A 17,752-nucleotide genomic window follows, 5' to 3' on the forward strand; every position below is an offset into this window, starting at 1 on the left:
TCCACCCAGCCCCACCCCTCCAATTTTTGGATGCACGACGGACGGACGGACCCAATCCCCTTTGGGCTGGTGTAACCAGGAGGTTCCTACCAGTATAATAACAATTTATATTGCCAAAGAAGTACATACGGAATACAGGTAATCAGCAAAGTGTTTTAATAAAATATTCTCTTTTTTTATCAAGTTTACATTGAATATGGGTAAGACAGTAGATTCATTAACAAGTGCTTTATTTTAAAACACTTAATATGAAGAAACGTAATTACAAACACGCTCTTTCAAGCTAAGTAACATCTGATAAATGTATCTGTGCCATTTCTTATACAATCAAAATGTGTTTATAAACAGGATTTGCACTCAGAAGTGGGCCACTGATATGTACAATTTTATATGTAATAGACATAAATATGCCACTGCTGTTTAGTTATTACCATATACTCTGGATAATTAAATGCTCTGGAAAGTAAGACACTCCAAACATGCCCCGGTCAATAAAATTATACAAATCCCTGACAGATAATAAGATGAATCCCCCCCTCAACCTTTAATTTAAAATACAGAAAAACGTGCATAATGATCTGGAGAATACGGTAATAATCTGTATGCAGTGCTATGCAAAATTAAGATACACATTCTATTCCCAAACCAAAGCGTTCAACTGTATATTCAAAACAAAATAATGCACTCTGCACGGAACATGCGATATTCTACAACAATATAGTACTTGGTATTCAAATAATGTATGGCTTTGTTAAAAAAAAAATCCTATAGTACAGCATTTTACCCTGTATATGTAAGATGTGTGCCGAATGCATATGCTTCACATATTACTTTTAGGTATATCTACTTACACGTAAAGCAAAATTAATTAGCGCACGTTCTACGTATGTCACCTTTATCGATCCTCATTTATGAATTCAAATTAAGTTTATATATTTTCTCTACTTTGGCATTAATGTAATGTGGAATGACATCGACATTCAGTTCACTCGACGGCGAACGCATTTGCACTCGGGGTAGAGGTTAGCACGCACGCGCGTGTGTGTGGGGGGGCAGGGGGGGGGGCAGGGGGGGGCGCAGGGGGGGGGGGCAGGGGGGGGGGGCAGGGGGGGGGGCAGGGGGGGGGGTGGCGAAACCCTCCTCCGCTTTTTGCCTGCGGAGCAAACCTCACGGACGCGGCACCGCATAATGCCTGCGGGCAACGTGCGTTCGCCAACCCGCCCGCCCGCCCGCCCGCCTGCCCTCCCGTCGCTGGGGCAGGCACAGCGGAGCGACGGATCGCGCCGGTCACACCGCTCCGCATCCTCCTCCACCAGTGGGTCTCTCTCTCTCTGGCTGCAGAGAGAGAGAGAGACCCACTCTCGTGCGTGGCCACGCAGAGATGAGATGCGGGAGAAGACGACGTCTCGGCGTTAGCCACGCGCCCTTCTGCACCACCAACCCACCCACCCTGAAACACGTCTGGCGCCGAGCAGTGAGTGCCAGATCTCCTACCAATGAGGGGGGGGGGGGGTGCAAGGATGTAAGCCCCCCCCCCCCCCGAAACGCTCCCACCCCACAACTTGCTGAAGGCTCCGTGTTGTAATTTTCAAGCCTCATTTGAATACAGGCGGTGGTAGTTGAATATGGCTGTACAAAAATGCACGTGTTTTTTTTATTTTACAATTAAGCGATGGGTTTCACAGCCCTTGTTCATATACATCGGGGACGAGAGCGTAGAGCAGAATGCACCACAGGCAAACGCAGACCATATCGTCACTCGTTCTGTTTGGCATTTAACATGTCTTTAAAAGGTTGTTTCACGGTGACTGCGTTGTACCACACTCTGAGGTTGTGTATCCCCCCCCTCTTCCTTTTAACAAGGTCAATGCTACAGGGCTGCCGAGCGCAGGCAATACCTACAAGTGCAGGAGCTGAGTACGGCTGGCTCTAAACCGAGATTGTCTTTCAATCTGAAAACAAATTGATGGCGCTGACATGAAAAGGCGTGCTTGCTAAACCGCACTCATTCAGCCGTGAAAAACTGAGATTTGGAAAAATGCCGTTAAAAAAAACCCCATCTTGAGCACAAGGTTAAACGGGGATTTGGCTTGTCTAAACCGCGTGTAAAAGTGATGTTGCGTGTTGGGGTATTTTTTTCATATCCATTTTGCCACGACACCTACGACTTACCATGCGAGTGTTTGTGCTTGGATTGGGCAAAGGGGCCACATTTTCTTCGTAACAAAGTGATTCACGCGATAACGTGACTCACATTTATCCATGACAACGTGAACAGTTCGGCGTAAAAAAGTTACGGACCAGAATTTGTATTGTAACAAATATTGCTGTGTTTATACAAGTCGGAAATAGTGTGAAGATTACGCAGTTGATGTTCAAACACCATGAGGGTAAAATCGTTAAAGAAATTTACGTAAGCCGTATGCCCAGGGTCTTAATTTGTATGTGATATGAAAGAAGAAAAGAGAATCGAATCCCACAAAACCACAGAAGTGCTTCACTTACTCCATCCACTTGGATCGACTTAAAGCCGTTTATCTAGAAAGCGCAGGCATCACGTTGTGGTTTTAGGTGGCATTTTGTGAATCGTGACCCTTTTTTCAAAACTTCTATAACAAGATTTTGAATATAGAAAAAATATATAAATATATATTCATATACAGTACATGTGTCCCGGTAGGGGCTGGGGGGGGGTATGTCCTTTGGCTGGGCCCATCTTCTCTGTGTTTGTTGGAGCCACGTGTGCATTGCCCAGCACAGCCATCGAGGGAGTCGGGGCTTTCCAAAAACACCCGGCTGTTTCCTCCTTCACGCGGATCAACGCCAATTGGACTCGTCTATTCTTTATACATCGGTGTCGTTATTTGGCTGAGTTTCAGCTCATCGTCTCTCGGCCACCCTCGCAGGGCCTGTTTGCTCGTCAACAGTTTTCAAGTCGTCAAATGGAGATCGCTAAACCCTCACGAATTCACTTGCAGTAGATTTGCATTTTCCCTCCGCATTGGCTCTCCACAAACAACGGATCCACCAGGGCCACCTTGGCAGAGATGAATGAGTGGATGCAATGTAGCACTGCCACGAGGTTGGGAAACTCCAGCTCCTGAAACAACAAGGTCAAAGGTTACGGTTAGAAAGGCACAGTCCTGCAATGACTTATTCGTGTTACTGCTGGCGGAAGGCCCTCGGAGATATTCCCACGAGACGCAGGAAGCACAAACCCTCCTCCAACATATTGTGTGAATCCGGTGGAAAGTGGTTATAATGAGGGTATTAATTTGGGGTCTCTGCCCCCCCCCCCCCCAAAAAAAATATAAAAGAATGCATATCCTGTAAAAGGTAAAACCTGTCATTTAATTGATCATGCAACTGCTATCGAAAGGTCCTCCCAAATATCATTGAGCCCAACTAGAGGATACTTGGTCTACTTTTCTACCCTTTCACGTTAGCCGGATATCTTGGAGGTGGGAGTGCCCACACTTGCTACGACCGCACGCGACCTGCCAATCGACTAACTCTAGTTGAACCTTTTTATACTGCCGAGCGGACAGAGGCAGTGGCATTTAAGAAATGTGCCCATCGTGTCAACTACCGCGCCAGGAGATTGAACCCGCCTCATCTGCATGTTAAGTCGAGTGTGCTAACTATTATAAGACAGCAGGGATACCCTGAGAAAGGATTATATATATTATATGGACACATTTGTAATTGTTTAATTTTCTTTGTAGTTCACGTAGTTTTATTAACAATTATATATTCACGTACATGTAATTAATATACGGCAGTACGGCAAGTTGGCAGTAAAACCACGTAAAAACAAATGGATAAAATGTTTAATACGGAAATGCAGAATTTTATTACAAAATGCAGGATGGAACGCATCAAAATGTTTTTGCCTCCGTGGAGATGGAGTGGTGAAATTGTTCCGTTGCGGAACCATGACGAGGTGCTGTCCATTTGGTGAGACCTTCATCCAACAGTGGATTGATCATGGCTGATCATGATAGTGATGAAAAAGCAGAGTTTTGAAGTTATCCATCTGTCACATGAAGCAAGTTCAAGAGTAATAGTGAACATTCATAAAGCCATCTTACCTTTGTTTCTATCAATCTAGGATCGTTTTTTTGAAAAAGAAACTTTATTTTCGATTTCCCATCATCAGATGAACCTTTCAGCTGGCAGAATTTGTACCGCCAAAATACTTGCTGTGGAAACAAACAGTGTTTATATTTTTATATTTGTAATATAACATAGTATAACTGGCTCTCTGAGGACTGAGGTCAAGGCAGACATGTGAAAAGTTGAAATATGTGAACATCTAGATTTGAAGTTTTCGTGACTGCAAGGATCCATACTCTTTGGTTCTTTCGGTAAGGTCACGTAGATGAAAAAAAAATGAAAATAAGTAAATTAAATCACGATGACGGAAGCATGTGTTGACTCCGAAACGTCGTGATTTAATTTAGTTATTTTCATTTAATTATTATTTTTCATCTACGTGACTTTACCGAAAGAACCAAAGAGTATATGAACATCTGTAGAAAATAACGGACTGTGCACAAACAGGTTACTGGGCAAACATGAAGCGCAAATCACTTTAAGCATGGGGACATTGTTTAGTGTGCTGTAGAGGTAAAATGATGTACGCAACATTTAGAAGATATTACTGCTTGTTTAAAGGTCTGATTTGTGAACGTCAGTAGAACATGACAGTTGGGTGTGGGCGGTTAATTGGTCAGGGCGGATAAGTGACGGTCGGATTTGCAACACTCGTGTACATTATACTAATAGGGGGTTTCCCCTTTTTTCTGGCAACAAAACTGACACCTTTTGCAAGGAATCATGTTTACATTAACCACAATACTTGCAGTCAAATGCAAACAAAAAAACAATACTCTGATAATTTATGCATTGTCTTTGAAACTGATTGGTCCACACCAGAGACAGCTTTCTTTAGAGCCTAGTCTCGACCAGATGACGCCAAAAGGCGCACAGTTCAAAGACAACGCACTACTCGTGTACATTATTTTGCGAACACCTTTAGAAGTCACCTTGGAGTTGGCTTCAAAGCAAGCAAAGCCGAGGTTGAAATCTACTGTGAGCCCGGTCGCATGACCACGCCATACGCAGCTGTAGGTTTTGCTCTGAAAAGAAATGTTCATGCGCAAGATTCCCATTAAACTGTAATCTAATTTTCACAATGCAAGATCGATACGAATATCGCGAACAGATGTCGGAAGATATTTCTGGTGTAACATATAAACTGTAGGACAAATCAAAGTTAGGTTTGTAAAACGACCGTGAAAGTCTGCTATGCTTTTCACGAAGATCCCAGTTCTATTTACAACCTCATTAAGTTTACAAAGACGCAACATTTGTTTTTATAAAGAAAATGTGATGTGAGTGCTAATGTAACCCAATGAAATATCTACATATTTTCCCAAATGAGATTGTAGATTGCATTATAATCATTAACAGATATTGACATACGCTGTGTGTTTTTAAATGATTAGCTGCTAGTTAAATCAGATACGGACATCTCCATGACGTTAATTGTGGCGTCGTTTACATATCATTGCTGCCAAGGTTTCAGAGATGAATGTATGCAGGATGTGGTCAGAGGTTAATTTAATTGAGAATGCACATTTTAATTCTGTACACGGTTATTGAATATGAGAAATGGTGTTTCATTAATGCCAGTGTCAACATGGCGTGCAGGTGATTGAAATGCGTTATTAATTTAATAAGATAAAAATGTAAATTCTACAGTGTTTAAGAGCAATTTAAAGTACGATTTTTTATTTAGTAAAATGTTATATGTTTCTTACCATTTTGGCCTCAAGTTATGCACTCGTGCATGAATAATGTATGCTTTATTTAATGAGCATTCCTTCAAGGACTGCTGCTTGGCATTCCGCCTTCTCTTGGCATTGGATTGAGTGCTACCAATTAATGTTGAAAAACCACAAATATTAGGACTGCACAAAAATCGTGTCCGGAGAAGTGCCCGCGTGCTTTCCACACTGCGTCAATCAAACCATGCACATCTGTTATTTGCACCATTCTCACAGCGCAAGGCTACGGCGAAGGTGCGATGCTTCACAGATGACTCCATTGTGAGTCGGCAGGAGTTTCACAGGAGGGGCGATGTTGCTATATGCAATAGTAATTTGCAAATCACTTTAAAATTTGTCAAATTTGGACCGTAACACTCGCGCTCATGGCCTACTATTTTTTCAAATCAAGTCACGTGATCTCTAATGTCTACTAAGGGGCAGATGGGGCATGTTTATGGTTAATGCAAGAACAGTATTCACCAGGGCTGGTTGTGATTTGCGAACTTCTGCAACAAGCGGCAAACATGCTCCTACTGCTTGGTCATGTCACCACCGGTGTAAATGTGTCATGTCTAGCCAATGAAGAGAATGATATAACATGAAATGTAGCTAACATTAGTGTTGCATTAAGGTTTGTTAGTATTCACCAAGAGTTTCCTGTTGTCTCGCTCTCGCCAGCATTTTATGTGGCCAGGATTGCAACTAGCCGAATGAAAACAGGGTAATCTATTTGAAGAGCAATTTGACACCTCTGGAACATTGACTGTTGTGATGCTAATTAACCACTAACTTGCAGACATTCAATAGCTGCAACATAGTGTCTGTAATGACTTTAGATTGCACCGATTACGCGAAGTGTATACTTTGAGTACTTTTGCAGTGCTTGAATATATTTTAGTAGAATCATCACCGATACAATTGGTCTGTAATTACATACACCGTGATTTTGCCAGTATGTGAGAATGCAAACGTATAATACAAATGCTTTGTTTTGTTACAGTCAAAACTATTGTGACATGTTTATTTTAATTGTACGGCAAACATTTCCACACTCTCGTAAATTGTGCGGTACAAAGCACGCGACTTTTATCTGTTATCTGGGCGAAAACGCAATTGAAAGTCTAGCGTATAATGGTGTGCTTCATGTTAAATTCTGCAACGTGTCGAGCATGGGAATGTAAATTGCACATAATATTTCTAGCAGAGGTGGGACAAAGTCATTGTTATGCAAGTCCAAGTCGAGTCGCAAGTCATCAAATTCATGACTCGAGTCTGACTCGAGTCCAAGTCACATGACTCGAGTCCACATCTCATAGGTGGGACAAAGTCATTGTTATGCAAGTCCAAGTCGAGTCGCAAGTCATCAAATTCATGACTCGAGTCTGACTCGAGTCCAAGTCACATGACTCGAGTCCACATCTCATAGGTGGGACAAAGTCATTGTTATGCAAGTCCAAGTCGAGTCGCAAGTCATCAAATTCATGACTCGAGTCTGACTCGAGTCCAAGTCACATGACTCGAGTCCACATCTCATAGGTGGGACAAAGTCATTGTTATGCAAGTCCAAGTCGAGTCGCAAGTCATCAAATTCATGACTCGAGTCTGACTCGAGTCCAAGTCACATGACTCGAGTCCACACCTCTGATTTCTAGATTTGAAGCTTTCGTGACTGCAAGGATTCATACTCTTAGTTCTTTTGGTAAAGTCACGTAGGTAAAAAATAAATAAATAATTGAAAATAAATAAATAAATTCTTTCTTTTTTTACCTACGTGACTTTACCGAAAGAACTAAGAGTATGCACATAATATACTCCATGAGAATGCACATATTGAAAAAAAGTCCCCTCCAGCATGTTCCACTCGAGGCAAATGTACACTGCATCCGTTCGATCTGCAACCGAGGCAACGCGCTTGTTAAATAACCGGGTTGATTGCCGATTCGAATGTTGCCGGGAAGTTTGATGAGCACGGTCGGAAGACACGAGGAGAGCCGATCTTGAGCGACCGTCACCTACGGGAGCAGAAGCTCGGAGGACCACATTGCGTGTGCTAGCGTACCCCGACTCGCTGCACCTCGGAGAACTGCGCCTGCTGATATGCCTTCTCCCAGAGTGCGATGTCGCCCGCCAGCTCCGTGCTGAAGTAGTGGCTGTCGCCCGTGCCGGTCAGCACGCTGAAACAGCACGGCCTCATGTCGCGCAGGTCAACCTCCTGGGGAAGCCTGCCCGTGAGTGCTCCGACTGCCGCCGCTCATTCGCAGCCAAGTAAACCGAGCCACAACACGGCGAACAACGCGGCAAGCCTCGCTCCGGTCAACAGAAGCTTGGGTGGGATGGTGGCTGCCCGTTTCGGGACGTGTTCTTTTCTTTAAATCCTTTATATTAAGTTCGCTTGCTTGCTTACGACCGTGCAAATCTTTCGGTCGTTTTTTTAACCCACTTCCCGTGATCCAATCGAGCTGACATTTTGCACACAGACTCGTTGTGCGTGACAATTAATTTTCGTGGAAAAAATTTCCAAAATTTTACACTGTTTAAGGAAATGTTTTTAAATATTTAATTACCAATTGCTTAATGCTGGCAGACAATAATCTGACCCATAGGTGGTAGCCATCTCAAGCCAGAGGACGAGAGGACTCTAGCCGCCACGCATATAAAGGATTTAGAGTGAAAAACTTTGTTTTTATGGGTTAATTTTTTTCACAGCGTTTGGCGCACTATTGTTGCGCCGTGCATTTATTTTGCCGGCTCATGGAATGGACGCAACAGTTGGGGCAGACCCACAGACAAAGATGCGATGCTGCTTCGAATCAAATGCATGATTTGTTAATCTTCTGCTATTAGCAATAGGTCACAGTGGCCTTGTTGTGCATTTGACACTGGCCTCCAACCAGCTCACAGCTATAATTTATTTTAGCACGGCGAGCGTGCGGTCTGCCAATAATAATCAAAATACACTTTAAAACAATTACACAGAAATCAATTCAGACATTAGCAGTAATATATTCCATTGTTGCAGGAGATTGGCTTAAAATGATACATTGTCTGTGAAAGGCCTTCATCAAAATAAAAAAATATATGAAAAATGGTTAAACGTTTACATTATGGAATATTGCTTTGCAGAATTCCCACGAAACACTTATGTGGTTATACGTGTTAACCTCTGCTTTGTTTAAAAAGGTTAAATTAAGGGTGCAACTCTGCAATTCGTTGCAATCTATAGCTCATGTGACTGCTGGTGGAAGGGCCTCGCCTAGAGGAAGCTCAAAAGAGCCATCGAGATCTATTTTGTCCTGATCTTCCACAATGGTCAGACGCCTTAGAAGAGGTGGTAGTACCCACACTTTAACCCACCACACGTGACTTGCTGATCAACTGCCCGTGTTGTGTTCCTATTTATACTGTGGGTAGACAGCCCAGCATGAAACACTGTTGACAAATGATGCCATATGCTCAATTGTGCAGTAATTTTATTGAAATTGAGAATTCGCTATTACATTTTGATTTAAAGCTTTCGTGACTGCAGGGATTAATATTCTTGGTTCTTTCGGTAAAGTAGAAGGGAAACGAAAAAATAATAAAATAATACTACAAATGCTTCCCTTCTACGTGACTTTACCGAAAGAACCAAGAATACGCTATTACATATTAACATGTAGATGTATCGTCTAACGACAGATAACAATGTTAATTTCGATAGAACATCAAGAAAGTATCCATAATAGAGGTTTTTGGGTTAGATTGCTTAAATATAAATGTGCTCTTAAACCCGCCACCCGAAAACCTCTATTATTGATAATATTGGTCGTGAAAGCTTACGTGTTAAACATGCACATCATATATGTTCATCGTAACCTTGAACTATGACCACCAAGGCTTGGAAATCAATTACGGGTGAAGATACTGTGTTCATTGACCATCGTTGAAAATGCAGTCAATATCGGTCCCACTGATGCACAAAATGTGGCAGGAAAATTGAAATGGATATATGAGTATATACTCACACCGATCATCTTTGATGGAGAACTACAATTGATTTATTGCATCCATTAATCGATGCTCAGAACAATCAATCGTAATGCGCTATTACATTATTTATTAAATACATTTACAACATTGTGTGCACTGAGATAGGACATAAATTGCGCATTCGACTGCCATGTTAAAACACACATATATATTTTTGCGCTTCAGAATCAGAATCTGAATCTATCCTGGAGCTATGAATCTTTTTTTTCCCACAGATGTCCAGTAAGGGCGGGTCAGAAAGGTACAACAAACAATACAAACACGACGGCATTGCAAAGTATACAGGAAAGGTAATGAAATAACGAAAAAAAAAGTATGTAAACACCTGCAGCTGTTACGCACCTTGTGGGTTTTCAGAAACGTTTCGCACAGATCGTACATTTTCTCTCCTCTCGCCCAGTCACATAAGCTGAGCTGCGTTGACACGAAAAAAATAAGATGTCAACACTTTGGCCAAAATAACATGAGGTTAAATGATTACTCCGTACATTTCCAGCCCCCCCCTCCCTCCCCAAATATTTAAACTCTGCCACGTAGTAGATGTTTAAACAGTTCAAAATGGATGTTGCTTTCTACGCTTGTGCGGACTACTCAAAACATCACACTTCGTTACAGGTCAAGAAATTGAATGAATGCAAAAGCATTTCAAACATTAAGTTGTATCTCACATTTTTTTTCCCACCAGCTTTAGAAGCACGATTTCTCTATCATGGAGTAATGCTCTTGTGGATGCCTCATTTATCTGATTTGTCAATTCGATGAATGATGTATTGTGCTGCTTTCTTTGGTGCTTGCGCAGTTAGTTCATCTGGGCTCCCTTGATCTGTCCATTACATCTTTTTTTTTTTACGGCAGGCCTCGTAAATCTTTCTGTAATGATTTCTCTGATGGCTCAGTGGATGGAGGAGCTCATTTTTGTTAGCCCATGACCGTCCATTCATTATTATGTCCTGTCAACACAGGGGAGGGAGGTGGTGGTGGTGGTGAAGCTGTCCTGTTTATAGGATAGACAAGGTGGTGCCACTTACCGGGGGTCCCGAGAACAGATAAATGTTGGGGCCTCTCAGGGCCAAGAAACGTGACTGGTAGTGCTGGCCAAATTCTGCATCCTGAATTTTCTCCTCCACCCAGCCCATGTGCACAATCTAAAGTAGAATCGGACATGCCTCCAATTAGGTATTGAACCGCACATACCTATGTGGCGCCGATTAGTAAGGTTGGCTACATGTGGAGCGAAATAAGTTCAACATACGTACGTAGTCCACATTATCACGCGGTTTCAGAAAATATTGTGCAATGCATCTTTGCATATAAGTGACATAGGTAGCTTCTGTGACTTTGTTTTTGTAAATTTATGCTATAGGAAATGACAAAGATTTGCGCAGGCTGTGAACGTATAAAATTCATTGCCAGCAATTTCATTTTTACTCTTTTCAGTTGATAAGGAAAATTGCATCTGAGAATAACTCCGTTGTTTGAGTTGAATTAAATTTAAAAGTGTGGTTGCAAGAAAATTATTTAGCCCAGAGGGGATGATTCTTAACTTTCAAATCATTTTTTTATAAATATAAAAGTACAGTTAACCCTCCTTTGTTGTTTTAATGAACTTACCCTATAATTGGAACCTATAGGGAAATGTTATAAACTTGCTAAGGCATTCACTTTACAATTAAACAAAAATTTCACCATGCTTTTTAAAGGTCATAAAACGTCTGCGCGCGTGTAATAAGTATGTTTTGGCCGTAGTGGTGGATTTTGTGTTAAATTTAGATTTGAGCACTGTCTGGGAATGGAATCGGTGAATGTAGTCACTTGCATACATTTTCTGTAAATACTTTATTTATGTTCATAACACTAAGTGCTTTGCTCTGGACATCAACATTGCTTTAATGGAGGGCCACATTTCAGTTGACTGTAAATCATGCTGCAGGTGTGCATCATGTTGGACGTGACCTGATTTGCCAAAGCAAGGACGTTTGATTGCATAAATGCATTGGAAAGAGTAAGTGCAAGAGTAAGTGAAACTAACATGTGTTTGAGTTTTATATGTTTCACGAAATATTCAATCAGTTTATTTACAATTTTCTGACTCTTCAAATTGTTATAATCTGCACATCAATGATCGTATAAGGTTAAAAGGTCCATTCAAAACTGTTGATAATTTAACTTTGTATGACGCCGGACTTTACAGCCACCTCACTGCATAGTGCAATTTAGAAACATTACCTACCCAATGTATCTCTCTCTGCTTTGCAGAAGTACAATTTAGCAAAATATTATCCTCCTGTATATATATATATTTTATTATATGGCAGTGTTAATAATGGTGATTTTTTTAATTGGCCGCAATTCAATCAAACCCACACTCAAAAGACCATATAGGCGAGTAAACACCCCCCCTCTCCGTTCTGTCCGTCTACCTCCTGCTTACCTCACAGCCCATCATGGTTTGGAAGTTTCACGAATCTGCATTGATTTACCAACCCTTGCAGTTGTGAGCTACTTCTTCTCGCCAAATATGTAAAAGGTACAACTGATGTTCAGTATTCAGGCATCTGTTAAAGGTGTCTCTTTCGAGAAAATGGGCAAGTATGGTTAGAGGAGGCCAAAATACCCTCAAGCGGGGCAGTTTGTTCTAGTGACACTTTTAAGGGACTAAAACGTATTATACATTTCCAATTTATAGATTTTATTTTGCGTTAAACTTGTAATTCAAAGGCTTGCTTTGGATTGAAAAATTACGGTCTATCTAGTAAAGGCTTCATTAGTCGAATATATGGAAATAAATTGAATGTTTTATGTTATGAGTACTGAAATACAGTGACTAATGTTTAGTATGACTGGGGAGCAGTGATAATAATGTAATATATTTTCCATTATCTCATCTTTTCCACTGTCCTAAAACATGTGTTCCCCCTAGAAGGCAAGGCACTTTTATTATAAGTTATTGTATGTTATTTAAAAAATGTTTTAACAAGTACAACAATAATTATAGTATAAACAATTTCAAAGACTTACCTGCTCATATAGTGATAGATTTTTATTAGTCATCCTAATCTGAAACAAAATATAATAACCATGTTTAATGCGAAGGGTTGGTATAATGTAACAAATATTCTTTGGTTCTTTCGGTAAAGTCACGTAGATAGAAAATTTTTAATAAAAAATTAAGTGAATAAAAAAAACAAGAATAAGTCGACATCATAGACTGCCAATACGCTCACGAGCTTAAAAACCAGGCTACAGTCTACATTATAGACTGCCAGTCCACTCACCAAGCTTAATAACCAGGCTACAGTCTACATTATAGACTGCCAGTCCACTCACCAAGCTTAATAACCAGGCTACAGTCTACATTATAGACTGCCAGTCCACTCACCAAGCTTAAAAACCAGGCTACAGTCTACATTATAGACTGCCAGTCCACTCACCAAGCTTAAAAACCAGGCTACAGTCTACATTATAGACTGCCAGTCCACTCACCAAGCTTAATAACCAGGCTACAGTCTACATTATAGAATGCCAATACACAAACTCCGATTAAGAACCAGGCTACAGTCTACACTAGTCTTTATTTTTTTTATTTACTTTTATTTCATTATTCTAATACTATCTACGTGACTTTACCGAAAGAACCAAAGAATTGCTGCAGTCACGAAAGTTTTAAGTGAAAATGTAACAAATGTTTGAATGTGTGCATATTTGTTTTTATTCTACTCTGTGGCGAATCATTCAAGGGAGTCATGTTTCCACCAAGAAGCAATCCATTTAACGGAGCTTATAACATATTCTCGGGTTTGATAAGCCTTGTAATCTTAATGTAGTACGTAATGTATTCCAGTCACATAGTCTAATCATGTGCCTTTGTGCAATGTGTGTGCCAGCGTTCCACTTCGCATGGTAAATCTAGCAGTAGCCTCTATTGCAGCCACAAGGCACGGGAAATAGCATTCGGCCAAAAACACTTACATGCTGCAGAATGAGGTCACCTATTGCAGTGGAAATGGATCTCAGCCAGTCGGCACACTCCTGTATGGAGTAGCATTGCAGAACCCCAGAGCTGATGCCATCCATAGCTATGACTTCAAAAGCATTGGGTCTGCAGAACAGAGAAGATGTTACACAAATTATTTCAAGTGTAATGAGCAACTAACTCTACACTACATAATGTATGATATTGCAATGCGCGATACGGTTTTTCTTTTTCGCCAAGCAAGCCAATGGTTGGCACACACGCGCATTGCAGGATTAAAGCCTCCCTATGCTGTGTTGGTCATGGAGGATGATTGACCAGCGAGGGCTGGCGACGTGGGAGATCCAGGAACAGTTCAGATATCACTCACCACTGACGTTCGCTGTAGGCAGGTTTCGTAGCGCAGTGCACTAACCACAGTGCACTAACCAACGGGTTGGAGGCCATGGCCTCCAACCCGTTGCCATCCGCTGTGCAGATACATTACCGAATTTATATTTTCCGAACTATTAATATGAAGTGACTTGGGTTTCCATGAGTTTGAGGTCTATGCCTCATTGTGCCTCATTCCGTTTGTGTCTTTCCCTCTGTCGTTTGTTGACAGGACGTCAGTCGACTGCATCCACGCTGATATTTATAAATGATTGAACGTAGCTCTTAAATGTCAAGTTTTACTTTTAAAATGATCGCAAGCGAACGCGGACTATAAAATATACGACTGGCACCTCTCAATCTTGATTTTGAAGCTTTCGTGACTGCAGGAATCCATACTCTTTGGTTCTTTCGGTCAAGTCACGTAGATATTGCTGTGGTTGTCCCACCTGATGACGATTGCTTGTGTTGCGATCGAAACGTCGTAATCTATTATTTTTCTGCCTACGTGACTTTACCGAAAGAACCAAAGAGTATGGCACCTCTCATTATAAAAAATGTCTTTTTAAAATTCTGAAGTATTGTACACGAAGATTTATACCACCTTTTATATTTCTTTCCCAAATAACGCTGCCTTACCTTAATCCCACCTACCTAGTTGTATTGTTGTATTTTATGTAACGAGGGTACACACGGTTGTTCTCTGAAGTCTTCAGAAGTTCCTCTGTGATGCTAGAAGAGTTAGACAATTTTGGTACTGTGGGTTTTTTTTTCCACTTCACACACTCATCCATAAAGATAACAACAATTTTAATAGTCAAGTCAATTTATTTTTGGTTCACATATGGCAGCTTTCTGGCACAAATATTCCACCCAAAGCGCCATCACATAATTAAACATAAAAAAAGAAACTATTATTTTCAGTAAAAAAAACATTAAAAGCAAGTTGTGGCTAACACTGCCATTTAATTAGCCATAAGAGCCTCTATGAGTCGTAACATTTCATTTAACGAAGGTGCTGCATTTGAATGTTTGGCCAATGTCATTGCTCAGTGTTTTTGCTTTGTGTAGAAGGGAACCAGAGAACCAACAGAAAACCCAAGATCCATACAAGAAAGGGACAGTCAGCACTGCAATCTGCTGACATTTATGCAGCCCACGCCTACAACACCTGGCAAGCCCTGACAGTCACCCATCTAAGTACTAAAATAAACAACAACAATAATAATTGACGGCCGTTTGCCAACCCCACTGCTAAAATTTTTTTTAAAACCTCCCCACACCGTGATAGTCCTCGGAGTTGTATCACGTGACTGATATTAACCGTGGCCGAGAATTAAACTCAGATCGTCCTGGTTACGGCGCAGTATGTTAACCACTGCACCACCGCTCCATGCCACGTAAGCACTCATCGTGACTAAACTCTGACCTCCACATTGCTCCCCAGACCCTCTGTTCCAACATTGCACCATCGGTGGCCACTTTATTACCCACTACGCCCCCACCCTCTGGTACCACCTCCCCATGGCAACTCCACCTGAGTCCCCCCCCCCCTCTCTCTTTGCTTTAAAGTCTTCTTTTCAAAAACTTCCTCTTCAAAAACCCCCATTAATTCCTTGCTTTCTCCCCAACCCCCCCCCCCCCCCCACTGTTCATATGCAAAGCTGCACTGCCAAACGTGTGTTAGGTTGTGGGTGCTTTACAAACATGAGTCGTTGTTGCTCAGATTTCAAGATCCGATGAAACCAGGTTGCGCTATTGGGTGAATTGGTTGGAGATGCGTTGCTGGAAAACAGGCATACATGCACGCGTGTGTGTGTGTGCATGCGGTAGTGTAGCGGTGCTCGCTAACAGCACTTGCCCCAACCGTCTGTTAAGGCTATACGGGGGATCTTTGTCTTAGAAGCGGCTATTGCGCTGCGCTATGAACTCGACGATTCCCGAGTACGATTCGTGCTCACGGCCAACACCCAGTGACGATTATTTGAGCCGGTCATGGGCCTCCCGTAGGTCGACTCAGCCTCAAATGAGTACCTGGTGCGGTGTGTAAACATCGCCACGAGGGAGACAAAGGCGGCCCGGCGTGGTGCTGTCCACCCACCCCCTCGTGTGCCGTGCCAACCTTCATAGGTGCTCGCTCACAGCACTTGCCCCAGCAGCCTGCTAAGGTAATATGTGAGAGGTGGGGGGGGGGTGTCTCTTTGTGCTCGACTCACCTGAGCTGGTCGGAGCCCGGCGTGTAGAGGGATATTCTGGCCAGCAGCAGGGGAATCGCCAGGGAGTCGCACCAGCGCTTCTCCCAGCGAGGGGTGGCCGACACGGGGGAGGATGGGGATGATGGGGTCTGCTTACAGGGCCATCACACGGGGACGTGCTTGCAATGGAGCCACTGGCTGTAAGCCTTGACTCCCCCCCCCCTCCCCACCAAGAACGCCAAGTTGGTCCGTTCGTCACCATCAGCGTTCTCGTCAGCCAAGATCGATTCACTGCTGGATGAAGGCCCTCCCGCAAGATGTGGCCATCGCCGACGGTTCTTGCGATGTAACAATCCACCTAGCACCTGTGCACGAGCTGATTTCATCACTCCATCTCCACGGAGGATGATTTGCAGCCCTTACAATGCTCTGAGTTGTACTCTTTTTTTTTTAATAAAGTGAGCGTTGTTTAAAGTTCTAAATTGCATATTTCCTTTCTAGTTCAAGAGTTTATACATATATATAAATTGCCTAATCAATAATTAATTGTTATTGTAATGAATAACGCCCTTAAATTATTTAAACATCTAAAACTTCCTGGAAAAAACTTTTTTTGTTGGCCAACCATTATTGAATTTCGTGGATGCGACTACATCAATTTTTTTTTTTTTACCAATTAATCGCCAAGATTTACCGGCAAGGGCAGAGAGCAAGTCTGACAGTGGAACGACTCCCGAGTTAGAAAGTTAAACGCTGCCGTAAGCAGCGACGCGGTTTGTCGATTGACCCCGAGCGCTCTGTGGAATCGAGACAGATTATATGTTTGTTCCCTCTCGGACACATTTTTATTTGTACCATCGTAATTAGATCCACCTGAAATGAGTGTCAATGCCAATTTATTTATGCTCTTTTTAGGGTAACTGATGGTGACTGGGCTATGACCGTGGACGAATGCGCTGCGTCGGAGGACCATTTCACTCAGCAGTAACCTCCAGAGGTGTTACTTCGCCGCTCTAGCAATGACATTAACTTCAGGAGACACGCAGTTGCACGATAAATAGTTTGCTTTGTTTACCCTCAGGACATCACCAGCGGAGTCGATTCAACGCTACACCGTACACTTATTTAAAAAAAAAACGCTTCGTGGGAACTACAGCCCCGATTAGTGTTCTGTGAAGTTCATAAGTTCAGCTATTATTGCTTTTACCACGAAGCAGATACATTAACGTGGAAGCAAGAGGTCGAATAGAAAATAAAAAATACGCGCAGCCGAATGGTTTCGTGATCACGCATTTGCTCCTGACACCAGCGTTAGCCGATCGACCTCTTGGTTTATTTTTGCCAATGCA

At 42.2% G+C, this 17,752-nt stretch overlaps 1 protein-coding gene across 1 annotated transcript in view; it reads right to left on the reverse strand.

The window, feature by feature from the left end:
* Positions 1 to 2,439: 2,439 nt before the first annotated feature.
* LOC144931345 (gamma-2-syntrophin-like) overlaps positions 2,440 to 17,752 on the reverse strand; it is a 145,578-nt gene continuing 130,265 nt past the window's right edge. Inside the window, exons 10-18 of the mRNA XM_078855147.1 lie at positions 16,425 to 16,552; positions 13,833 to 13,962; positions 12,882 to 12,920; positions 10,892 to 11,008; positions 10,206 to 10,277; positions 7,894 to 8,046; positions 5,049 to 5,141; positions 4,092 to 4,202; positions 2,440 to 3,100 (exon numbers count right to left, since the gene is read on the reverse strand). Of these exons, the coding sequence (XP_078711273.1) occupies positions 2,969 to 3,100; positions 4,092 to 4,202; positions 5,049 to 5,141; positions 7,894 to 8,046; positions 10,206 to 10,277; positions 10,892 to 11,008; positions 12,882 to 12,920; positions 13,833 to 13,962; positions 16,425 to 16,552 (975 nt within the window). The 3' untranslated portion in view covers positions 2,440 to 2,968. The remainder of the gene's footprint in view (positions 3,101 to 4,091; positions 4,203 to 5,048; positions 5,142 to 7,893; positions 8,047 to 10,205; positions 10,278 to 10,891; positions 11,009 to 12,881; positions 12,921 to 13,832; positions 13,963 to 16,424; positions 16,553 to 17,752) is intronic.

Source organism: Lampetra fluviatilis, chromosome 4, assembly GCF_964198595.1.
Source record: "Lampetra fluviatilis chromosome 4, kcLamFluv1.1, whole genome shotgun sequence".
In the NCBI taxonomy this organism is placed as follows: Eukaryota; Metazoa; Chordata; class Hyperoartia; order Petromyzontiformes; family Petromyzontidae; genus Lampetra; species Lampetra fluviatilis.